This window comes from Centrocercus urophasianus, unplaced genomic scaffold, assembly GCF_019232065.1.
Source record: "Centrocercus urophasianus isolate 14NV4802_14NV808 unplaced genomic scaffold, USGS_Curo_1.0 seq_25, whole genome shotgun sequence".
Taxonomy (NCBI): domain Eukaryota; kingdom Metazoa; phylum Chordata; class Aves; order Galliformes; family Phasianidae; genus Centrocercus; species Centrocercus urophasianus.
Genome location: NW_024884811.1, coordinates 8,784,639 through 8,810,954, shown reverse-complemented (window position 1 = coordinate 8,810,954; position 26,316 = coordinate 8,784,639). Strand labels below are relative to the sequence as shown.

At 36.3% G+C, this 26,316-nt stretch overlaps 1 protein-coding gene across 1 annotated transcript; it reads right to left on the bottom strand.

The window, feature by feature from the left end:
• Positions 1-1,324: 1,324 nt before the first annotated feature.
• Positions 1,325-26,220, bottom strand: LOC122163988 (cAMP-specific 3',5'-cyclic phosphodiesterase 4D). Its single transcript, XM_042825620.1, has 11 exons — positions 25,240-26,220; positions 18,654-18,747; positions 15,051-15,223; positions 13,999-14,097; positions 13,745-13,909; positions 12,034-12,133; positions 8,260-8,414; positions 7,686-7,808; positions 7,020-7,202; positions 5,300-6,362; positions 1,325-3,560 (listed from the first exon to the last, which is right to left on the bottom strand). The coding sequence occupies exons 1-10, from the start codon at positions 25,285-25,287 to the stop codon at positions 5,952-5,954; spliced, it is 1,551 nt and encodes a 516-aa protein (XP_042681554.1). The 5' UTR covers positions 25,288-26,220; the 3' UTR covers positions 1,325-3,560; positions 5,300-5,951.
• Between the last annotated feature and the right edge of the window lie 96 nt (positions 26,221-26,316).

The following is a 26,316-nucleotide window of genomic DNA, read 5'->3' as shown; positions in this document are numbered from 1 at the left end:
ACCCCGCAGCACTCTATGAAGTTCCTTCCTCTTCTCAGCCCAGACCAACAGCCTCCTCTGCCAAATAAGTGTGGTTCAAAAGGAGTTCTAACAACTGCACTCCTTGCAGACTAACTCCAAATCCAAGGGAGGATCTAAGAGTCTCAAGAATGGGGATAAGAGTTTTTTAAATTATTAATTCAAAAGTACATAGGTTGCTCTGAAAGTAATGTCTCATTATTTCCATGGAAACTACAATAAAGAGTACGGTAACACTATTTGATAGGGAAAATTCTCAGCTATAAAACACTATTTTCCAACACAGCCACCACCTTGAGCTATGTATTTTCACCAGCCATGCAGGTGAGCCTGCATGCCAAACCCATCAAAATCTGCACCAGCAGAGGTGACCTTCTGTAACTGTTGTCACCACTGAAATGCACCACCTACCCACCTTACTGTGCTCGCCTCCACTGTTTGGGCCCCATAAATATTCAGCAAGCATCAATGAATGTCAGTGGGTGCCTTTATTCCACATGGTGGAATTAAATGACAAACATTTGCTCCATGCGCTTCCACGTCAGACACCATTTTGTCAGACTGTCCCTTTGCAACCTTCTATCACACAGCAACAACATGTTAATGGAATACTGGTTGAAAGGTACATCACCACCAACATCTGCCTCTGACATCATGGGCCAACATCATAAAATATATGCATTACTCTCAGAGCAGCCATTGTATTTTCAATTATGCAAAGAATCTCCACTCCCAAAAATCACTCTGATCAAGGGAAGGCTTATGAAAACCACTTCAAGAGCATTAAGAATGATGATTCTGCAGAATTTCTTCTTCAGGACAAGAGCTGCCATTTAAGAAGCTAATTTAAAAATCTTTTTATTCATGTAGAGCAGAGATTGTCTGGTCAATATATAATTACAATACACTCCTTTCTCTCCAGCCCCCTTACTGCTATTTCAGTGTATTGCTTCTCTAGGCAATCCCTACCTTCCTAGCTCCTTTAAAGCTGACACTTACTTAATTTTCTTGGGATATGCTTCTTCTGCAACTAAAGTAAATATTAAAATTTCATAAAATTGAGATTGAATGCTTTTCTAGACAACTGCATAGCTCTTCTCTTGACTAGACTTCATGAACTATCACATTTGAGTGACTCATCTCATGTGATAAACCCCCACATTTATTTTTTATTATCTACCCATACTATAGTATGATGAAGAAAAATACTGCAATATAATTATTCTGGCAAATGCTTTTACTTGAGGTGTCACAGCTATGATACGTAAGTGGAAAAAAAACAAAAAACTTGCAAAAGGAAATCAAATACGGTAACTAGGCAGAATCAACACATGCTTTATTTCCATTGCATATAAAACTTTCATATGAAGGTATTGATGTACAGTACTATCCCACAGGCTGTAAGAGAGGCTAAGAAACCAGTGAAAGAATTGTCATGTGCAATGTTCACACAAGTTGCCACTCTCAAGACATCCCCAAATTAATAACAAAAAGTTGTTCAGGATTTTTGTTGTTATAGTGTCCCTTTTATACTGTTAAAACAAAAGCAATCCATTTTCTTTGGGCCAGGGCTGCTAAAATCTACAGTTTGTGTCAAAAAGGAGGCTCTGTTTTCTCTTGAAAAAGAATCACTCCTTTTAACAAAAGGTCGCATGCTACAGGGGCTGGGCATCACTGGAATGAGGAGAGGTATTTACCTTACTCTGGCAAATCCACTGCTATCAGTCCTACGCAGTTTGGAGCAACATGATACTCAAACAGCAAGAGATGCTCAGAGTCCAACCTGCAAACCTAATACTAGTGTTATTAAAAGATCTAGAGGCCTATCATTCTCCTATAGATCTAGTGCATTATGCTATACACACCTGTACAAAGCCTTACATACATCTATACAAAATAAAAGCTTTGGCTGCTTATAACACTAATATTAGTGTTGGAAAGCATTTCCAAGATTGAAGCGGTCTTTTGTCCTACTTTATTGATTCTGCTTATATAGTGGTAATTTGTGCTACTAAATAAAGAGTATTAGATGATCTTTAAAAAACAAGTATATGAGCTATCCCCATTTAGTTCCATTTGTTTCATTTGCAAATATGCATTAAAACCAAATGCTTATTAGAGATGCTTTCCAAAGCTTGTTCAGCACAATTCAGTACTGAAATACAACATCAATGTTTTTTTAGTAGCAAGTAATGGCTGCAGTAATCCCTGATGATAGCCTGTAAAAAGATAATCAGAGAGGCAATACAATTATATTGCCAGAAGTCTGGAAAAGCTTCAACTTCCAGCATGTTTATGAATGAAAGCTCTCTGTAGTATCATGCAAACTAGCTTGCACAAGTAACCACATCAGCTAGCAACTGAAAATATGATAAATATGCCCAGCCCTATCCCCAAAGCTACCTCAAATGCAGCAAAACAGAACAAAATATTGTTTGAAGTTAAGGCACAGCCCTGGGACCAAAGACCTGCAGCTTTTTTTTTTTCTTTTTTTTTTTTTTAATTTTATTGATATATCTTTATGTATTTTATACTTTTCTTGAATCTTCCATAAACAAGCTCTAAGGTGACACAGAATATATTACAGGAGAAAAAAATGTACAAGGAATATGTATACACAATAGTCATTCTCTCACCAAGAGTTTCCAAATATAGCAACACCACCCAGACAAGGATGATGTTATAATAAGAACAGATAATTTACAATTAACATTACAGTATGTACATTACAATAAATACACAGTTGTAAACAGAGACAAATAAGACTGTATTACAGGTAAGGTCATTTGGTGAGAAAAATGCATGGCACAAATAAAATAAATAATGCATTTTAAAAGAATTGTCAAAGTTTTCTGTAAAATCCATTTCATTCAAGTTTTTTAAACTTCTGAATGCTGCTTGTTCTATCTATATCCTTTCATTATAATTTTTAACAATGACACAAAACAGTTAAAAATTCAAACACAGCATTATTGAGTACAGTAACTTGCAAGCTAAAGCGTACTGTTATAAGCAATGTGAATTTTCTTACCCCCCTCCCCGTTGCTGCACTCAGTACCCAATTCATTGCATTTTCTTATGGCAAAAATACTCAGAACACATAAAGCCACTTGTAAGTTGTACTGTTTTAAAGCAGTGCACAATGCTAAAACACACTTTGGCAAAAGAGGAAAAAAAAAAAGATTGTACAGTGCATTATATCCCCATCTCTAAGAAATGATATCATCTTCTGTTATGTGATTGTCCGTATGTATGGGTATATATTTCACAATATGGTGTTATTTTCTTCATTTACTTTCAATTTGTGCAGATATAAAACTTTTTCAGGTTTCACTGGTTATTTTGGAATTTATATTGCTTTTCCATTATTAAAGTTCCAGGCACTCTTGGGGATTGAGAAGATTTTTAGGTGGATCGGGAAGAAATGATGAAGAACAAAAAAATCAAAACATGAAAAAACATGAGTTCTCTTCTTTCTCTTTCCTCCTTCAGCATCATCTGTGCTAAAGCCCTGTGAGGGCTGAAGTAGAGAAAACTTTGACCTGGATAAAGGAGAATGCAAAATACATTTAAAAGCTGAACTGTGAGCCAATACTTTTTAAACAAGTTCTTATTCTAGACCTCAGACACTTAAAAAACAAACAAACAAACAAACAAACCACTTGTTTTTATATCTTGCAATTTTCCTAAGAAATGAATCCAAATTGGATATGATTGTTGACATTTTCTTTCGTTAAGAAATAATCTTGAATCATAGTATCAGAGAATCATAGAATGGCCTGAGTTGAAAGGGACCACAATGATCATCTAGTTTCAACCCCCCTGCTGTGGGCAGGGTCACCAACCAGCAAACCAGGCTGCCCAGAGCCACATCCAGCATGGCCTTGAATGCCTCCAGGGATGGGGCATCCACAGCCTCCTTGGGCAACCTGTTCCAGTGCATCACCACCCTCTGTGTGAAAAACTTCCTCCTAATATCTAACCTAAACCACCCCTGTTTCAGTTTAATACCTCTCCTCCTTGTCCTATCACTATCCACCCTTTTAAATAACTGTACCCCCTCCTGTTTATACACTCCCTTCAAGTCCTGGAAGGCCAAAATGAGGTCTCTCTGAAGCCTTCTATCTTGATACTGTGGGAGTCTACTCCTTCTCCAGGCAACTCTTTCCCTAGTCAAAACTACAATTTTATGTAAAATTTTATAAAATTTTAATGAAGTGCAAAGCAGTGCAGATGAAATTATTTTGTTTCACGTGACCCAAAAGGTCAGGAAAATAACAAATATGAGCTCCTAACTTCACTGAGTTTTCCAAATAACAAAAGCTTTCAGTACCAATCAGACTTGAAAGTAGGATTCCCTCAGCGCAAGCTCTACACAGAATGAAAAGATCTGAGATAATAATAATGTAGAGTACACTACACCTCTTCTCATAATGCATTGCTCATTTACGTAGAAGTATTAACACAAAAGAGGGATCTGGCTCTTCCGGCAGCAGAAACATGAAAACAGTAATGCTAATCATGATTTCTATGTTGTATGTATGTCAGAGATTAGCAAATGGTCTGACTAGATAGCTAACAGACCAAAAAAAAATACAAAGAGTCAGAATTGGAAACATTACAGTAATGCTTCCCTTGCCAAAATAAATATCCCAAACACTGTATTAGCCTGTGCTGACTTAGCAGTCTATAGTTTCCAGGCAAAACAATATCTGAAAATTGTGTTTCAGAGAGACAAAAAAGCAGTCTTCATATCAAAAAGACAATTCATTATCTTTCTTACTGGCTCTGCTCCTGCAAATGTTAATCTTAGTGGTCCAGCTGGTATCAACAGGACCATTTTGGTAGTAAGACAGAATTGCCAGGATCAAGCCACTGTAAGAACAACAGCAAAACTTCCTCTAATATGTTTGGGAACATTATAATGAAAACAACAACAAAAAAATGCCATCATACTGAATGAGTTTTAGGTAGCATAAAGGATATTCATGGAACTCGTTAATATATAAAACAATAAACTCTTACAACTTAATATTATCATGAAATTCTAAGGTGCAAAATAATAAGGAAAAAAAAAAAAAACCAAACCCTAGAAGTATTATCCAGTGTAGCACAGATTTGTACTGAAAACTTGCAAGTTACTCTTTGGAAAAAAAATGTGATGAAATCTGAAAATGTTCTTGTTTAAACATAATACCTCAGTACATTTAATAATAAAAGTTAGCTCTACGAAAGATCACTTTTACATTTTATACAAAATGCAGAGTTTAGTGCAACCCACCGTGTCACACTTCTTTCAGTCACTCATCAGGAAGACTTGAAGTTAGAAAATCATGTAATTTCCACAGCTCATCTTCCTATTGGTGACAGATTCGTCTTATACAGATTCATGTTGTATTCCATCGTTTGTGTGCATTTGTTTTCCAGCAGGAACCTCAATTTATTTTCTTTCTGTTTCCTCTGATGATGAACATTATCCAATGCTTAGCTTGTGAAGTAAAATAAAATCAAAAACTACCAAAGTATACCAGCATTCAGGTGGCGCTCCTGTGAAAACATTTGCTTTATTTAATCAAATTTGCGAAATGGAGAGCTTATTAAAACGTAGTTTATCAATGTTCTCTCCCCTGCTTTCTGATGCAATGAAGGTGAAGATTCTGGTTACAATATTCCTGAGTGCCAAACTGAGTCACCAAGGTCAGTTTTGATCAACAAACATCCTGGCTGATGACAGTGAGTTGTGATCACGGTGATAGCATACAACATACACTTTAAACCATTACCTAATTAAAACAACAACAACAACAACAACAACAACAACAATAACAACAACAACAACAACAACAACAACAAACAAAAAACCACAAAAAAGAGAGAGAGAAAGAGAAAGAAAAAGGGAGAGGGCAAGAAAGAAACAAGCTATGTCCTCATCGTTACGTGTCAGAAGAATGGTCTACTACACAAGCTTCTGTCTGATTCTCCTCCTCTTCTACTTCTTCCCCTACTTGCTCATCAAGAGGAATTTCAGTAGATTCTGAATCCTGGGTGCAAAGGGTCTTTGAGTCACTGCAGCTGGTGTCTTCTTCTACTTGACTTCCACTGTCCTTTTCAGTGTCTGACTCACCATCTTCCTCCAGTGTTAGTTCAAACTGGAATTTTTCAGTCTGGCCCTGTCTCCTACCCTCCTCCTGGTCTTCAGGTGCAGGAGAGGGACTCTGAGGAATTGTGCTCTGGTACCATTCTCGATTGTCCTCCAGTGTATCTAAGATATCCTGGGCATCCGGGTGAACAAGATCTGCCCAGGTCTCCCACAGAGGATGAACAATGTAGTCAATAAAGCCCACCTATTTCAAGTAGTACAAAATCAGGGTGAGATCTTATTCACAAAGAAATAATAAACCATGCATATAAGTCACAGTCATTTAAACTATTTACTGCATAGAAGCTTTAGGTATTTATGCAGTCAAAAATAAACAGAACATAATGTCTGAGAAAGATAACTCTAGTAAGAGACACTAGACACACTGCTCTTAAGGTGTCTGAAAGTAACCCTTGCTGTTCTATGCAGAGAACAGGGTCTTTTAGCATTTCAGATGCCTCATTCAGAATTCTGGATATAGACTTGGAAAGGATTTGTTTTCACAGTAATTGTTCTTTGCAAATGATTCCACTGCATCTAGCAAGCCAAACAGCTGTTTCATATTTAATTCTGCTTTTGGAAGAAATCCTAAATGAGCAGCTATAAAATATTCTTTACTGAAGCCAGTGCTTCATAGCAGATCACGATAGCGATGGAATTCCTTCAGCAAGCACAGTGCTATGCACTGTTTCCACAGTAAGAACCTCAGCTCCCCTCACTTGCTACACAGGAGCTGAATTAATTAACTGTGGAGAGAAGTAGGGGGAAAGAGGGGAAGAAATACCACTTTCAGAAACATACCAAAATATAAAGAATGGCTCTGGACATTCTTTTCCCAAGAAAGGCATACCAAATCAATTACCTGTGATTTTTCTACAGATGCATTGTGCTTATCACACATGGGACTTATCTCCATTCCTCTCTCTCTTTCCCGATCTCCTTGGCGGAAGAATTCCTCCATTATTCTGTCTGTCCATTGGCGGTAGAGATGGAGTGGCTTAGTTGGATTGCTGAGATCTGCACAGTGCACCATATTCTGAAGAACCTAAAATAGATTGAACACCTGCTGTGTTATTACACTAAAGAAAAACAGCTCCTTTTCCATTTACACATTTGGTGGCTGTGAAGCAGAATCATGAAAATACATGTAGTGCAAGATCTATTCTGAGCAGCAAAACTCAGTATTTGGATGTTTTTCACACTTGCAGTAATAGCTATGAATTACCTCACTTCTGCTGCTTCTGCCTATGTAAGAGACAGAAAATATTTCAGAGAAAGACCAATGAGATGTTGGTAATTTGAACAATAGGGCAAAACCAAAACCAGTCCACAAGTACTTTTCCACCGTATCACTCAGTATGTAATGGAATACGTCACATGTAAGAAACATGTAAGTCGAAAGAGGAAAAAGAACGAGTCATAAAATGTGTGAAAATGGACAGCTGACCTAATCCACACTGGGGGTTTGTAGGCAAAAGTTATTAACAGAAATTAATACAAATGACTCTTTGAAGATGAGTTTTCTTACCTGAATCCTATCTGAATAGTTATCAAGAAGTAGGACACCAGAACTTGTCACTTTCTTGGTTTCAACCATAGTTTTTAAATCAGCCAAAAGATTCATATGCTTAGACATGTCTGTAGCAAGGACCTTGAAATAAACAATAAAAGAGAAAGAATGGATAAATGAGTATTATGTAAATTATTCTACTGACTTTAAAAAAGCCTTTGGATGCAGCAACAAACTATTCTCAGGGAAAAAATGTAACTTCTGTGCCTGAATTTGAATATACTACAGAAGTCTGAGTCCCATGTGCCACTAGTGTCCATCATCAGTTCAGTAGAAAATTTGTAACTATGGTCGTGTAATAGCAGACTTACACATCAATTATGAAACAGCTTGAACCAGGACTGTGTACCTTCTAAAAAGGTAGTCAGTAATTCAAATTGAAAAGAACTCACTACTTATGTTTGGACAACACAGAATAAAACTTCAAATTTTTATTTCATTGATTATAGATCTAACATCATGTAAAATGAGACTGTGTTTTACCATTTATTTCACTGGCTCTGAGGAAAAAAGACTCTAAAACAGAACTCACAATGTCAATGACCATTTTCCTTAATGACTGCCTCTGTTTTTTGGTCAAATTCTGGAAAATGTCACAATTTTCTTCCTGGAGCAGCTTGAAACCCACAGCTAAGTGATGATTCTCCAGTACTGATGAGTCATTGTACATCAAAGCAAGTTCAGAATCTGCAATAATAGTCATAGGGTAGAATGTTACTAAAATCTTTATTTCCACTAAATCCCTTATGATTTTTCAAACTCATTACATTCCTAACAAGATTTACAGATGAGCTTTCAGTAACAGACTTCCTGTAGTTCCCATAGAACCAAAACTTACAGAATTAACTGAATATCTTAACAAATCAAGGAAAAGTATGCTGGAAAAAAGCCAGCCTTGCAGTGCAGTGTGCTGGAATGGTGAGTTAGAAAACAACACAAGGAAGATATTTTTCAGAATACCTTTTCATCTACGCACGAAACAATATAGAAAACATTATACAAAAATGCACAAACTAAAACACATTCTAATGTTTTTTTCTCCTAGTCCTGTCTTTGTTGCCACCATGCGTGCAAAAATTCAATTATTTAAGTGAAGTTGTATCTATCAGCTACTCAGATCTGGGAATACACAGCTGAAGCTTTGCTGCAGATCAAGCAAAGAGCATGTATCTTGGTTTCCAATGTACTTCTGCAGTTATCACACAAGTAGGCCTAGGGGTCTTTAGTCTATGAGAACAGGACGTCTGTAGAGAAGACTCATAGGACAGTAATACATTTCTGTGTGGTTTGAAAATGCAAGTAGTGGCCTTGTCTACAGCCTCATATTTGAGTATGTTTAACTCCTGATGCCAAAATGCTGCTATCTCTAACAAAAGTGTTCTTCAGTCAGTCACTCAGGTAGTTGCAGGAGCAAGTGGAACTCATTTCCCTTCTTAGCAATGCCTGTACTGAGGCATATACAAACAGTTGAACAGTCAGCTTTGACAAATAAAGGCAGTTAAGACAATTTTCTACACAGATTTAGGTTTCACACAGGGACACCACACAGCCAGCTTGGCTTGAAAATAAATCTATTATCAAAAAGACATACTTTTTATACAATTACGCTTGTGAAGTGCTGACATTAATTTCTATTTCTTAGTTGTTCTATCTGAAATCTAACCATATGCAAGTCTGTTCTAAACCCTGTCACTTTATCTTCCTTTATCACAGCTTTGTTTCAAAATTCCTCTGGCTCAGTGGGGTGCCTATAAAAGCCCTGCTCTTCAGATTTCATTAGTTTCATTACGTATTCTCCTGCTGTCTTCCTCACTTGTCCTGAACCTATTGATCTCATAAACTGAGAAAATCTTCCTCTACCTTCCCTTATCTTGACTGCAGCAAAAATGTAATAGTAAAAGGAAAAAGAAAGCAAATTTGTCAAATTGTATCTCTTCACAGAATACTTACAAAGCTTGCCTACTTATCATTTTTCTTACAAAGAGGACAGGTAGCAGTTCATCTTCCTTCCAAATAGCATCCTGAAAGCTACTCCATCTGCAAAGCATTTATCATTGCTGAACTGCTTCAGAAGGGCTGGAATTACAGACTGAGCTAAAACGTGTTTAACTACGTAATGGAGGTGGAAATGGAAGAAAGTTCATCTTGTTGGTAAACTTTGTAGCACACTGTAACCTTCAAGACTATTTGTCTGAAAGGGCAAGCTTAAAATGATCAAATAGTTATATACCCTGTCACTAATACAATCCATATCTGTTTATATTTTAATAGTATTTCTGAGGGATCACATTTTTGGACAGCTTTGTAAATAGACCTTAAACTTTGAAAAAGGGAAGCAATACTTATAAATATCACATATAAATAATTATAAAGAATAATGTGAAATATGGAAATAAGTACATAATTAAGGTAACTGGAGATCAATTAAGCTTAAGTATTTGCACAATTCTTAGTGAAATGCTAATACTTTCTAAGTTTCATTGGAAAACTTAAACCTAAGTGGAAGAAAATGATCTTGTGGAGGTTAGAAAAATCTCAGATTTGAGAAATTTTGTATGTGTATAATCCATGTCATCACTGATTCTCAAGCTCTCATTGAAAATGTCAGTTAGTAGATACCTAAACAAACCTAAATTAAATGGTCTTTGTCTGTCTCTGTTCGTATGGTTCATACATGTAACAACTCAAGTGACAAAAATCCCATTTCCTTTGAGCTTGGCAACAGTAGTTCCAGCTGGTGACACTACTTGATTTACATAAAAGCCTTCTCTATCTAAAGCTGAACAGAGAGGGACAGGACATTTCTTCTAAGCTGCTAAACCAAAATTACTGCTAATTCAGCTGAATTTCAACCATCTGCCTAAAGGTGAGTTTCACATAGCAATTCTGGTCCCCCCATCTAGCCATTCTTACTGCTAACTTAAACAACATTCAAAAAAAACTTTCCGCACAGCACCTCAGAGCCACAGATATCACCTGATATCCAATTTCTATTAAAAATGAAAGAATTTGGACACCACACAGTTTCATGCACAATGCCTGGTTTGCTACATTTCTGCACCACGCTGCTGAACTGCACTTGTTACCAACACAGGGATCTCCTCTACCTTGTAGATTAGTCACCAAATTGAATTTCACTACAGGGTAGCCCTCAGGCCATTCAGGCAAATAAAATTAGATGCAGGCTAGACTGGAAGTGTTATCTGAATGTACAGCAGCAATGAGTCAGAACAGGATCTCCCTTCTTCAGACTATCCTGTTGATATGAGGTCATACTATTTTAGAACCAGAGGAACAGATTCATGCATGTGCCTAAATGACAGTGCCTGTGAATGTGCAAACTGCATGGGTCAAACACAAAACCCTACATGTGTTCTCATTTATGTAGCTTTTTCTTCTTATGTACTTGGATATTTTGCATTATTTTCAATTCTGTACTTCTGGGTTAGTAAAAGGAGAAGACAAAGGATGTCAAAATAAATAATATTTTAAGATAGAACTTGCACTGACTGACAGCATGGTACCCACACTGTAATCAAAGCAAATTACAGGTGGCAAGAAGCCATTCAGTAAATATGCCACTGTTGTACTCAATGAGACTCGCAGTGCTTTTTGAGCAGAAGATAAAAGAGAGGAAGTAATCCATGCGATGCTGCACAGAACAGCCATGAAAAATGCAGAAAAACAACAAATCTGGAGATGGCATTAGGATCTCACTTTGTTAGTTTATTTTCCTCCATACACAGAGCACAATCTAGACTGACAAAAAAGAGATTTGCTACAGTTTGCAGGGGTAGGCTGAGAAAATTCAGTCCGAGAGGCATGACTGTGTCAAGATGAGAAAATAAGCACAACAGCTGGGGAGAGGCAGAGATGGTCTTGGTGATCTGTTTTCTAAAAAGAAACTTATTTTCTATATTTTTTTCAAAAAGTATGGCTATCCTTGGTCATAATGTATGATTCCAACATAACCTCTCTTTTTTCTAATCTTCCTTTATCTTACACAACTTTATCTAATTAATTTATACAAACTAACTAACTTCTAGGAAAGAGACAATATCCAATACACTGAAACAGTGCCAGAATTATACTTCATATCTTAATTCTGCTGGTGGATACTACGCGTATTTTATGTCTGAAGTAACAGATAATATAAAATAGTATTCAGTTTTATATATAAACATCTGCCTATTTAATGAAGGAAGGTACAGATGCAAACAAACAAGGAGTTAACTGCATATTTTTCAGGTGCTAAGTGCAGATTTTGCAGCAAATTCTTGAGAAAACCACTGAACATGAAACTTACTTGTGTTGATAAGAAACTGGTTTGAAACCCCAGGATGATCTACATCATGTATTGCACTGGCAAAAATTGCTGCAAGAATCTCCAAATCAGTGAACACAGCCTAGAAAACCATGAAACAGAAATGACAATCACTAATAAATGAAAAACTGTTTTCAGTATAAAACCAAAACAAAACAAAAACCAAAAAAACTCAACTTTGAATCTAGATCTGACTGAACAAGCAAAACACATTTGAAATGCATCAGGAATCTCAATATATTTTACATATAGGTTACTAAAACCTTTTGTAAATCATCAGTCATGTAGAATTTCATAAAATTTTCAAGGTTGCCCAAAGTAAAGCTATCCTTATTTCACATTGACAGCTTCACTAAATTCAATAACTGAAGTATTTTTCAGTTTCAGTCTGCAAATAAGTCCATTTTTATTAGATCATTAATTACAGATTTAGATTTCTGATTTATAGTAGAAACTCAAGCTAAAAATTCCAGGCTACATTACACAAACAACACATACTCCTGCACTTGAAGAAAGAACATCTCCTCAGTGATGTGAGAAGAAATGGTGATAAACTACTAAGATATCTTACTTAACATTTATTGATTTTTATTCCATATGAGATTATCAGAAAGGTAGGAAGCAAGAACTGCAAGGGATCCATTATGTTACTGAGCCCATGCTCCTTCTGTCACAAGCTTTCAAGTTATATAATGGCTTTCATAACTGATCAACAAGACTGAAATACATAGGTCAGCAATAGCATTGGGCAGATTTTACTTCACAAAGCTTCAGAGAACAAGGCCATAAGAAACAGATGATTAATTAACAGAAAGAGAAAAAAAGGACCTTACAATCAGCTCAGCTGTTTAGTAAAGGCAGAGCGATTTAAGAACATGGTCTCATGTTCCTTTGGAGATGATTAAAATATTTCTCAAGAGAACTCCTGAGACTTTAAGGATCTTTGCCAACTGTGTTAAGATCCAATGATGGCCCTCCCGTTAAGAGGAAAGTAGAGCAGAGGAATTCAGTAATTTGAAAGATTGGTTGCAATGAAAAGGAATTAAAATGCAGCCCGTCTTTGAAAATGAGGACAAAGCCTTTGTTCACCTGCTTGCTTTACATTCCTTTTTCCAGCACCTCACTGGGATATGTCAGTGCTTGATGTAATGAGGGCTGCACCCCTATCACTTTTTTTATGAAAAAAATTAGATAATCCAGAGAAAATTTAGCATGTGCTCCAATCTGCTTGACAATAAACACAGAAATAGCTAAACAGCCTTCCATAGCCAGTACAAGCACGCACAAATTCAAAACAAAAAGCAAATGGCTCTACTGAGTAAAGCCCACTATACCCTCATCTTTTCTAAGCAATTTCACTGTAGTGAGTGGGAGTCCCAAAAGTGAAATAATGATGGAAGAGGAAGCAGTTAATAATGAGACAGTAGAAAAAGTTATAAAGTTATGGCAGCACAAATCTGCAAGTATTAGATCATGATTTTAAGAAAAATATGACACGTTCTGCATAATATTTATTGGTAAATAAATCTTGATCCTCAGAAAGTATCTTTTAAAGAGTGTAATCCATGAAAGAAACATCAAGATTTCTTTTGAAAAAACACTGCAGAAGCTAAAGTCTTTCCCATTTAGTTGCATAGAGTATTAGTATGTCCTTTTCTCTCGTTTGTCTCTTTCCCACTGAAGCATAATTTACCTCCAATGCTGGGGTTGACAGCAGAACATGGGTTGACTGAACAACATCTGCAGCGTGTATGTTATTGTGATATGCTACATCTGCATGGTAGTGGTCTTCTAGGGTCATCAGGTAAGTTATTAAAGTATCCACTGGAATTTTAAATGTTTTTAACAGATCTCGTTCCTAGAAAGGGAAAAGAGAAACAATTCAGATTACCAACTCCAACAAAATTTCTGAAATAAGCACAAAACTGCAAGACTGCTCCTACTTGCCTGAAAAACGGTGTGCATGATGACTGTCAAAGGTCTGTTTCCAGATAGCTCGGCTACCCTGAAAACCTGAAGGCCCCATTTGTTCACATCTTCTAGTTCCTAGAACAGAATTGAGCAAGAACCAATGCTGAAATCTTAACATACAAGACTCCAGCATTTTTCAGTTGAAACACTCACAAACAGCAGATCCATGATAATGCAAAGGCTGCTGTAGAGGCCCTGTAAATATTGTATGCTAAACTTTGCAAGGGGGAAAGTTGTTGCTAGTAACCTTGAAATAGTTGCATTTGCAGCTACCACCTTTCCTGATTCTAACCTACTAGGCAAGGAGTGCCACTTTTAAGTGGAATGCTACAGAAGGAGAAATGGTACAATATCTTGAAAAAACTGACACACTTTCCATCTCACGCCTGGTAGGTTCAAGGAGGGGGTGAATTGCTGCCATCTCCCCACATCTCAGCAATGGATTGATGGTTCATATGAAGTGGGGGCTTCCTGGGAACATACAGAGAGGCATATTTCCAAAAGCAAACATCTAAAATTGATTGAATAATCACTTTATACTAGTTTTACATCATTGCCATATAGTTACCGATGCAAAATCACAGAAGTGTCCTTAAAAACAGATGTGCATGAAATGACACAGCAAATGACAGGACTTGCAGCAATAGCTCTAATGCTACATACAGTTGTGCATTTTCGAAGAACATATGGCTGCTACATGTTTTCATTCCTCTGACTGTATACCAGCTCACTCTTCATTCCTCAGGTATTGTTTAGGAATATGCAGCACTATTACTGTATCCACAACTGCTAATTTACATCCCATTTCCAGGCAGCTAGTATTCCTGCTGAAATCCTGTTCATGTGGAAATCAACCCTCAAGGCCTGATTCTGATTTCACTTGTTACTTTTCCGCTTCACTGGATTTATATTTAAGTGAGATCATCCTTTACTGCTATAGCTTGAAATCACGGTTATAAGCAGAGGATGGAATAAGTTCTCTATTTTTAGTTCAGTGGTTTAAATTCAAATATTTAAATATTGCCTACCTTGGCAAGAACATCTTCTTGGTCTGTTTTAACTCCAAACCTGGGAATACTGGAATTGGTTAAACTGGAGCTGTGCATCAGTTTTTTGACTCCGCTGATCTGAGACATTGGTCTCTTCTTTTTCTCTTTCTCTTTTTGTGTCGGAGAAGGGATTTCGACTTCATGTTGTTTATCTTCAAAAGAATGAAGAAAAATATTTTTGAAATGAATTAAAAATATTCTTGTCCACTTCACTGTTAAGTTTCATTAAACATTCATTAAATTTAACAGAACTTATAATTGCCACGGTAGATTTTGCAGCAGATACTTCACACTGAGAGCAGTAAAAACAAGAAACAAGATAAACATAGATCTGGACATCAGTAAAGCAGAACTATGCATCATCAACTGCATCATCTCTGAACTGGCTTCAAATATGACTTGTGACTGTCTTATTTCCACTTCCCCTGCATCCTCAGCACTACCACAGAACAGGATTAGTTGTTTAATTTAAAACGAGTTACTACAGATTAGCAGAAGACTGTATTTTCATTTGCCAAGAAAATTTAAAATTCCTTCTTTTCTGGAAAATAAAAAAACACACCAAAAAATTAAGACCATATTTTATAATTTTTCTAAAACATCTCAGGACTCCAAGGACCTGACAGCTGTTTGTGCTAAGACCTTGTACAACACAGAAAGGCTTTTGCTGGTGGAGCCATATCAACAAATGGTTTGCATGGGAAAGCAGCTCACATCAGCAGTGCAGCTTTTTTCTCTTACAATTTATAGCACCTATAAATACAGTATTTCTGACAAAAAGTCTATTCTGCTAAAAAAAAATACAGCATTTTCTACTGAGTTTTTGCTTTAGCAGCAGAATCAGTGGCATAACTTCATATACCTCATCAACATATGTGCCAGTAGAACTTTCTACCATGCTGTCAAAGATTAAAGGCAAAGTAAAGTATTTGTAGGCCATTGCCAGATGATCATTGCAGAAACACCATGGGGGTATAGAGCACTGCAGACTTTGTGGTCTCCAATGAAACCCAAGTTAGGGCAACAGAGAGATTTCCTGCCAAAACTGCTAGTATTTTGCACAAATTTTTGTTCATTTCATTCATGTTGTGTTTAAATGTGGTGCTTTAATACTTCCTCTAAATCATCCCTTATCTGATAAAATATATCTGCACGTTTTCTACCCCTTAAGAAACCTCACAGCAAAACCAGGAATATCAGGGACATACTTCTAATGTGAGACTCCAGAAGGAAAACTGGGATTTCATTTCTTAGAAGAAACAAAAACAATAAAAAAAAGTCAGGGCTCTTAAAAAATATATGTCTGTTTTATTCTTCTTGCAATGGTCATCTACAATAAAGGCTTTGAAACCAGATGAAAGTAGCTGGTCCATTCTTAATTTCTAGCTTGTTACTTTTCCCCTTTTCAGTTCTCTTTTTAATTACCCTTTACCAGCCTTCATTTACTGGACTCCTCAAATTCCAAACAAATCAGAGCAAAAGAAGAGACTGCAAAAATGTCACCAAGATTTAGCCTGTGGCACCAAGTTCCCTGGTTGCCCCACCACACTTGGCTCTCCACATGTGGACAATCAGGAAAAACGGGGTAGGATAAGCACTGCAGCTGTCGACAGGTACAAACTGACAACAGATGAGGAACAGTGACTCGTGTTCATGCTTTGATGTTTATGGTTTTGGTCATATTCACAATGCTTAGACTCATCAAAGGGAGATTCATAAGCTGAGCTGTCAGAACAATTCAAGTGAAAGGAAGGGTCTGTCTGAACAACTTTTGATCTGCTAAGGAATTCCACAGGATTGCCTGTGTATTTTGCTAACAATGAAATAAAGTGTCTCAGGACCATACCAATATCCACAAAAGTCAACTTGCCATTTTGACCCTGGTTATATTATACTCATTGGCAGGTTCTCTTACACTTTCTATTCACAGGAAAACATGCTAGTTACACTGAAAAATATAAAGCTTGGATATTAGCAGTCTCAAGATAGGAGCTTTAATTCTTTAAAAAGGAATGTATTTGTTATCATTAAAATAATTTTGTACATGTCATATAGTTCTATTTGCAGTTCATCCATTCTGAAGATTGGTGAAAATCTCTCATTACATCTTCCTAAATCTCAAATGTGAGTCTGTAGATGTTCAGGAATAAGTTACTGTCTTAGTAGATAATTTAATATATTATATGAATTATACACGGAGAGAATGCTTTCCTTCTTTTAATTGTTGCTCAGAATCTACACATTTAGGCTGCGCATTTTGATAATATTAGATTCGAGTATCTTATTTAAGCATAAGATTTAGTGGAGTTATTTTCCCCATGGTATTCCTCTTCATCTATGTTTTTAAGCATGGGTTTTCATTTATATGCAGCTGCAAAACAATATCCATGGCTCAGTAATTTGTAAGTGATGGCTTCTCCAGCACTCTTTCTGCTCCAGATTGAGGTATCCTGTAAGGCTGACAAATACATTTCCTTATCCTGTCAAAATGAGCCTTAAGTTTTCAAGTAAAGACATGCAGATACTGGTATCTCAATCTTTTCAGTTAGCCTAAGTAGGTCATCTTCTCAGGCAACATTACACTGTCATTTCCAGGACTCCTGAAGCTGAGGGACAGCAATTCACTACAATACAGGCTCATCACTTCCTTCATGTAAGAAATCCTGCTGTGCTGCAGTGCAGTGTTCAGGCATGCTACTGCAATCACGGATAATCTGAACCAGCCCATTAAGCAATCCATTCAGATTATGGTGACAAGCAGCACAAAAAATGTCCCAACTATGGCAGAAATAAAAGATCCTATGAGTGATCAGTACTTCTTAACACATTTGTTATCCTGATTTAGATATAACTAGCTGTCTCTCCCCTCACATGCACAGTCTTAATGAACCACTGCAGATTTGTTTACTTTATTTCTTGTTCAAAATCAGCTGTATGGAACCAAGTCTTATTCCTTTTCACCAGTTTTATCAAGATACACACACTGCGATCTGCGCAACTATAGAGGAGAAACCACAGCCTTTGTAATACTGCAATAAGACTTTTTTGATGTGTGCATCCCACAGAGTAAGCTCTTTAGCTGCACAAACTCTCCTGGCAGCTGCCTGCTCAGATGTTGACTTAGTCATATTCATCAGCCTTCTCACGGGTAGGCAGGGAATACCAAAGCATTTGAACTGTGAGATTTAATGAGGTTACTTGTGATTGTCTGCTTTCTGCACACTGAAACCGTTTGGCTCTAACTTTCCTTCTGGCCATAAGGGAAACAGAATGGAAGAACTATTTTTAATATATCGCATACTTCTCATTATATATTCATTGTTTAATTTGGTAGCAATCACTGTAACGTTACATGACAATATGTAGATGAATATTTATTTGTCACTACATTTACAGGGAACTACACACACAAACTAAATGAACTGTGATGGAATGGATCAACCGTACTCTGCTCAAATACTGGCCAATGAAATACTGAATGTACACCTTCTGAAGACAGAAAGCAATACGGAAAGCAACGCAATTTTAAAAGCCTTAAAAAAAAAACAAACAAAAAGGTAAAAGCTCCCATCACTATCTTACCTAAAAATGTGTTCGATATGTATTCCGAGACCTGGTTGCCTGATCTGCTCATTTCAGACAGGTGAGTAAGCTCCCGGTTGAGCATACGTTTAAACTGGAAAGGAACAACAACAACAATAAATTGTGAATTAGTGATCAAGACATATTCCAGATAGGATGAGAGAATGCAGTTGACTTGTAATAGGGCAAAGGACACAACAGTCAGAATACACACTAAATTAAGGTAACAGTGAAAGGAAAAATGACATATAATTTTGTTCTTCCCTTCTACCTTATCCTGGTTTGAACAATATAATTCTTTACTCCCAGAAATACTGAACAGTGATTCAATTACTTAGGCACAGGATCTTACTTTCAAGTGAAAGCTATAAGGCATATGCATAAAAATACAAACAGTGCATCTTTTTTTCAGGTTTTCATTTTAATTGGAAGATAAAATGCAAGCATGTTTATACAAGACCTTGTCTATTAGGATGTCTTATCGTACTAATAAATTAACTTACTGTGCATTTTTGGTGATACATTTTACAACTGTTCAAGTTGCATGCCTCATCACTGATCTACACAATATATTTGATGGCACTCCTTCAATATATCAAACTTACTGAGTTCCTACACGCCAGTACAAACAGAACTAAGCTTATGTTTTTCTTAAAATTATTTTTGTCAATTCGATGACTTGCCCTGTCTGATGCCTCAGAAAATTTCCAGTACCCATATGATACAAAAAACAGCTATCTATGAAAACTTGTTTTCCCTGTGAGATAGCAAGTCCCACAGGTAATCTGTTTTATGCAAGAGGATATTAGCATTCCAACCACTTACAGCTAATTGCATCATTATAGTTCTTTCTTAATTCATTCAGAAATACAGGATTAAAAGACATCCTTGCAGAATCCCAGAAGGGCTGGGGTTGGCAGGGATCCCTCAGGTTCATCTGGCTGCCAAAGCAGGGTGCCCAAGCCCACACTCAGGCAATTTCTGAAGGGGACTCCACAACCTCTGTGCTCTGACACCTGTGCCAGTGCTCTGACACCTGTCTTGATATTACCAACAAATAGAACTCAGCAATACCCATAATCCAGTAAAAAAAATCCTTCCAGTTTAAATCAATATCTGTCATAATGGAACTTAGTCTACTATTTCACCATCTTCTCATTTTTTATTAGTTTCCCGTCTTCTCTTATTTTCAGACTCATCTTCCACTTTGTTCACCCAGTCATGACTATTTGTTACATTAAGCAATCTCTGTCCTTAGTATACAACCCTGTAGAAGTTCTTTTTATGTAGAAAATTGGTAAATTCTTCTTTTATATATTAAACAAAGCACTAGACAAAACATTATCCATTTCTTTTCCATTTCATCCCACTGAAATCAAAGCCTTTGCTTCAAAGGGGCTTTGCACAGCTAAAGATATTATTTTCTTTACAATGCCTTTGGAAGTCATGAATTACTGTATTGCACACAGTGCACCATATAAAAATTACCTTTAGTGTAACACTCTAACCATTAGCCACTGCATTTTCCTGCCACCTTGACATGCCATCAGCCCAGGAATTTCCTCCTACAAAGACTCCTACAACAAATGCTACTTCTCTCACATACCAAAGGCACAATTTTTATCTTAAACACACCCATGTGCCAGAAAGAGCTCAACAGATTTACGAAAATCTGAACCATACTGTAAACACTTTGTAAGCTATGAGCTTTATGGCTACATATTCTGCATGAAACCAGCACTGTCCTCTACAGTGACATTACATGTTTGTGACCAGTGTTATAAATATTTAAAAGGAGTCCATCCTTGCAAAAAAATAACATAACAGTGCTAAAAGTCCTGAAAATACATTTTAAAGCCCTTCTTTAATCTGTTAACATGCCTTTAAGTCCACAGCTTTTTTCACACACCCAAGGTGAGAAATAATTCACAATGACAATCTCACAGACTTACTTTTCCCCACACTACATTCAGAACCTGAAACTTTACATGAAATGTATAGGAATAATCAAATGCCAGAAGTTGACAAAATGGCATTAACTTCCAGATATGTCATCAGTATATTTACTACTGCCCCAATTTTCTCTCATTCTTAATTTTAATGCTGCTAATGTCTCTGGATCCCTCTCCACAAGTCTGTGTCTATCTAGCTGTTTCCTGATATGCCCGCATAGGTGACTCTGACGTTCAGTTTTTGCAGCTGCAGAGAAAAACAACTGCTGCTCTTTAAAAAAGGTTCATCTAGCCACTGCTCATAAGTATGGCTTGGGAACTCATCTATAAAAGCCTCCTCTGCAGCTACCTGATTAAAAAAAAAAAAAAAAAAAAAAAAAAAAGTTATTTTTTTTTTTTTTTCTCTGATTCATATATTTAATTTTGAGCAGAAAGGGAGAAAAATATCTTTCTTCCTAACACTGGAGGCTAGTTCCACTTACAGAAAGTGGATGGAGTACCTCGCGATGCTGCAGAATTACATTTCTCAAGCAATGCTCACACTCAGTGCTAAACACTCTGTATAATGACTGGCAGCTAGAAGTTTTCCAGCATGTTCAGTGTAATAAACACTGGGAGTCCTTTTTGCCCTCAGCTGGAGCTTAGCATTTGGACTATCTCTACATTACACAGAATAATATCATATAAACACAGAGGTTAGTATATCCTGTGTGTTGTTGTTCTCCAGTGCTGAGAACAATTCTGGCTTTTGAGCTTTCGGGTTTTTTACTGTGCACTGGGCATCATCTTGAAGAGCTTGTAGTACATTCTCTAGGAATTTTGAAATAAATATTTATTGCTCACAGCAACAGAGTACTAGTCTTGATGGGGCACACTAGTCCCTTCTACTTCTACATTTCTGTCTGATGCAGAGACCTGCCTTTCCTCCTCCAATCAACCCACAAGCCACCTGAACACATAAGCTAGACCATCAGCATAAAACCTGGAAAAGGTTGTGCTGCTGCTGAATGGGTTTTAACTGACAACTATTTTGAAAACATCAGGACTGAGATGGAGTTCAGAAAACTGCTTTGATTTCCTAATTATACATGACTAAACTTTATGACTGTCATCCACACTGAATCATATGAAGTTGTATACCGTAAGCAGACAGCTGTTTCTGATGAAGAACAATAAAGCATGAGAGAAATAAAAGAAATGAAGAGTGACAGAGATATTGCAAAATAATCAAAAAATGATCTGGTTTCAGTATATCTGCATGTTACTTAATCCTTTCATGTTTAAAATCTCCTTTGGAGAAGAAAAAATACACCAAATCTAAACCTCTAATTTTACCAAGTCTTCAGAAACTTTATACAGGCCTAAGCAAAACCCTATGCAGTTGCTTGTTCAAGGAACATCAGCTTTCCACACATTTATGTATCCCTGCACTGTTACTTGAGAATAAATCTCTGCCTAAGTCTCATGTGGCTCCCACAAGATCTCACTGCAAATCAGAGGAGTTTCTGTTTTATCCGTGAGTCAACACTGCTTCAGTCATCCACTTGGCTAGACTACCTATACTCTCATCATTTGTCATCTCAGAAGTAACATTTAGCACTTTTTGACAATAAGTCAAACTAACCATGAAGAAATTCTTGTTGTTAATAGTAAATGTAAAACACATTTTAACTAAGAGTTTTTAAAAACTGAATAGCACATACTCTCCTAGTTGGAGGGAATCAGTCACAATGGATCCAACCTGCTGTTACAAATTTACATTTACATCATACAACTAAATTACGATACTGTCAGCTCAATATAGGCAGAAAGTGGAGGCTTTTGGAAAGGTTATGCATATATTGCATTCTTCTTCAGAAAGGTTTTCACATTTTACATGCTAGGCTCTGTAAGATTAGAAAAATGACATTTCTGTACCTCCCTAGAATATAACTGCCCTTGACTATCACCTAGGAAATTCCCTCAGGAAATGAACAGGCTATAAAATGTCCATTAAGCCAATTATGCAGTTCTTCACTGCTGAATACTGCTGTCACACAAGCAGAGTTTAGTAAAAAAAAGAAACAAAATCTGAAAATACCAAGAAAGCTGTAATGCATAAGAATAAATGTGTTGATAAGAAAAGGTTTCTAAATAGCAGTCATCTTCAAAGAACACATTACAGACTGAGGAATGAGCTGGGTAGTTAAAGTCCTTCTACAATTGTGCTCTGTGTGTCCATGTCACTGTATAAATATATTACAGCCAACTGATGGTATAAATAAACAACTCTGTGGAGGAAAAGATATGATTTCTGATGATGTCAGCAAAGTTATGTAAAAAAATTTGGACTGTCTTTCGCAGTAACTCTATTCCCAAATGGTGACCAGATTGATATAATTTGGGGAGACTTAGCATCTGTAAACCAGAGGAAACTTCATGTTCAACTCCGAAGACACAAAGATCTACCCAGAAAATCAGTTCATGGCTATGAAGAAGTTTGGTCTGCACACTTAATATAAATGCAGTTTACTGATTACATCTTTTGCATAATGTCATTCCTTGATTCAGTAACAAAAAGCTTCAATAAATGCACAGTCTGCAGTTAACTTGCATAGGGAGAAGCATGCAGAACTGCCTTAGGTGGAGATACCCTAAAAGGACCTCTCTCACTCAGGCTACCTGCTCCTCAAAACAGCTACTTTTTAGAAAGGCATTCATAACTCAAAATAAAACAAACAGTACTATTTATACATACCATATATATTAACTGTATATATATGTGTATATATATGTAAATTATATATATATATATACACACTAAACTATTATACATAACTGAAAATATGCCAGCCTTATAGATTCATCAGGTTTCTGTTTTTAATGTTTATTGAAGCAATACTCAGTGAAAGCCAATCTCTTACATCCATCAGGCCATAATTCTCTCCAATATAATTTAAAAGAAGACAATAAAGTATAGCCTGAAGCACAGACAAGTAAGTAAAATATATAAATAGTAAGGAATGCAAATGTATGTCATGACCTAACACACCTCAGTCTTTCTTGTCATTTCAAAAATATTCTAAATTATTGAATTTTGTTTGCCAGTAAGTGTAGATCTTCCTCTACATCTTCACATTTTTCCTAAGACATGCATGCTGTGAACTTAGGAAGCACTATGCTATAACTGTATTTAAGTACTACTTTACTTTTATATTGAAATCATTACCTATACGAAGTATAGGACACTGTCTATACAATAGAGGACATATTTTCCATGTGTAATCAGCTGCAGTTACATGCTGCCTACTCAGCTTTAATTAATAACTGTAACCATTTTAAAGGTAAGTAACAGTGATTTATTTTTTTTCTTTTTTTTTTAAGTTTGGTGATTTAATTTTTGTTATTGAGCAAGAAAGAACACCACAGTATCTGTCTGTCAATCCAGAAAATATTTCCAAGCAAATTACAATAAATACTTTTCTATTAGCTGAATGGAAAATAATTGCATCTTATTTTTTTATAAATGAGAAAGGAATCCACCTAGTCAGCATAACAGAATCCAGTCTCTTCACAGATGACTGAACAAAATCCTTGAGAATACACCGTAACAATTCTGCAGTAGCAGAGAATGGTCACGATGACCTGATCGGACACAATGACCTAATGAGGGTTTTACACTTCCACTTTCAAAACAAATAAAATATAAAGGCAGGAAGCAATACAAAAAAAGCACAAGAGATTCAATCAGTGAGTATTTTGTTTGTAATATTTAGTGATTTAATTAAATACTTGCATCACTTAATTCAGTAAAAAAGAGAAACGGGATTATTTGGAAGAATTACTACATGTCAATCAAAGGATGATGCTTCATTAACCGTATGGAAATATCACTGTTTGTTTTTAAGCACAAATAAACAAACAGAGATAAAACAGTGCCCAAGCCTAGCTTGATATTAAGTGAATTTCATTGACTGACACACTGATTTAATTTATTGGTGCAAAACTTTCCCATAAAAGAGTTAAAAGCTGATTTAATACTATTTTTTAGCACAACTGCAGCTTCAAGCTAGTTCAAAGCTGCTCTGCATAATAATGTAGATCAATATTAGAAGAACACAATTTTCAGTCTCCCTGTGTTTTAGTCAATAAACTGTCACACATGCACAGGCTAACAGAAAACGCTGCTGAAACATACTGTTGATAATTTCACATTTCTTCAGCTGTTAAAATCAGTATGAGTCATGCATTCATCCATTATCCTCAGCCTCTTTAATCACGCTGTAACCTATTGTATGCTGCCTCAGTTTTTAGTGATTTTTTTGTTTTGTTTTGTTTTTAATCCTTTAAGATCTATAAATACATTTTTGTAGCAATCTTTCATAAAAGAACACAAAACTCTTCTGAATTTCTATGGCACTGTGTATTGTCTAATTATCCACTACTGCAACATTATTTTACAGGTTCCAGCACATAAGAAATACTGTATGCAGTGCAGTTCATCCTCACTGCTGAACAAAGGCGTGCTTTTCAGATTTTTGACTTTATATGCATATTACCCATAGCCCTGTTATCCGCAAATACTCGTGATATCCAGTAATCATGCAATCACACACTGCAAATCAATGTTCTTAAAAGGTAAAACAAAATCCTACCTTTATGTAGCCCCAAGAAACTGAGAGTAAATAGTTTGCCTCAGGCATTTTTGATTTTTTTTTTTCTATACTACCAAATCTAAGCTGTTCAGTTCTTTGCTATCTGATACCGCAAAAGACTTTCAGGAAGAAAGATGCCTTCTCTCCTAATTCTTTTTGCTGATCTTCAGGTTCTCAGCAACTGTGTGCACAGGAGGTACTCTGAAATGAAATCCAACTGTGTAGTCTTCTGATTGTAAAAATGCCATTTGTAAAATTCCAAGCACTCACAGGCAATGTTGAAGAGACATATTGAATGAGTTGAAGAAATATCAGAAGAGCTAGGGATATGCATATTTCCTGAACACCAGGACTTAATGAATAATGTATGTCAAGATGCTCAGCTGCTGGAAAGACTTGCTCTATCAACAGCTACCAAATAAGGACCTAAAGGGGAAGCCACAAAGAGTGCCACTAATCCCTCCCATAGAGCCTAACTAGCAACCAATAGTATGTCACCCTAAAAGATATAAATGCAAGGGGCTGGTGACATGAGGTAGGATAATTTCTGATTGGCCAGCACCAGGGACTCTCCTGGGAATGGGGTATTTCTTTCATTTTTTCTTTCTTTTTTTGAAACAGAAAATGCCATTTAATAATGGCTTCCCCCCCTGCAGCATTCACACTCCATTCAGAAATAGTTAGTTTGAGTTCTTGTACCCTTGGCAGCATTTGCCAGTTCATTTCAATGGACTTGTCATCCAAGCAGTTAAAATGAGTATTCTGTATGGTCGTGTGTCTTTCTTAGCCTCTTCAATTTTTCATATGGAAGGGAAATAAATAATTTGAGTTTTCTTAATGAAGGGAAAAAAAAAAACAACACAGAGTTACAAGGATTCTTGAGCAATCTTTACGTACTGTAACATTGAAAAGGGGGTTCATTTTTATGAAATCTAAATTAAAAAATGATCTTCTCAGCCCATTGAAAGTCAGTTTCTTTTTCTTTTCTTTTCTTTTCTTTTCTTTTCTTTTCTTTTCTTTTCTTTTCTTTTCTTTTCTTTTCTTTTCTTTTCTTTTCTTTTCTTTTCTTTTCTTTTC

Bases quoted from the DNA above. Each gene is read 5' to 3' on its own strand.
- LOC122163988 (XM_042825620.1), bottom strand. From the start codon at position 25,287: ATGCCTGAGGCAAACTATTTACTCTCAGTTTCTTGGGGCTACATAAAG. The intron at 14,098-15,050 runs GTAGGCAATATT...ATTCTGTTCTAG, and splicing joins AAGAAGATGTTCTTGCCAAG to GAACTAGAAGATGTGAACAA. The intron at 7,203-7,685 runs GTAAGAAAACTC...AATCTATTTTAG, and splicing joins ACTATTCAGATAGGATTCAG to GTTCTTCAGAATATGGTGCA.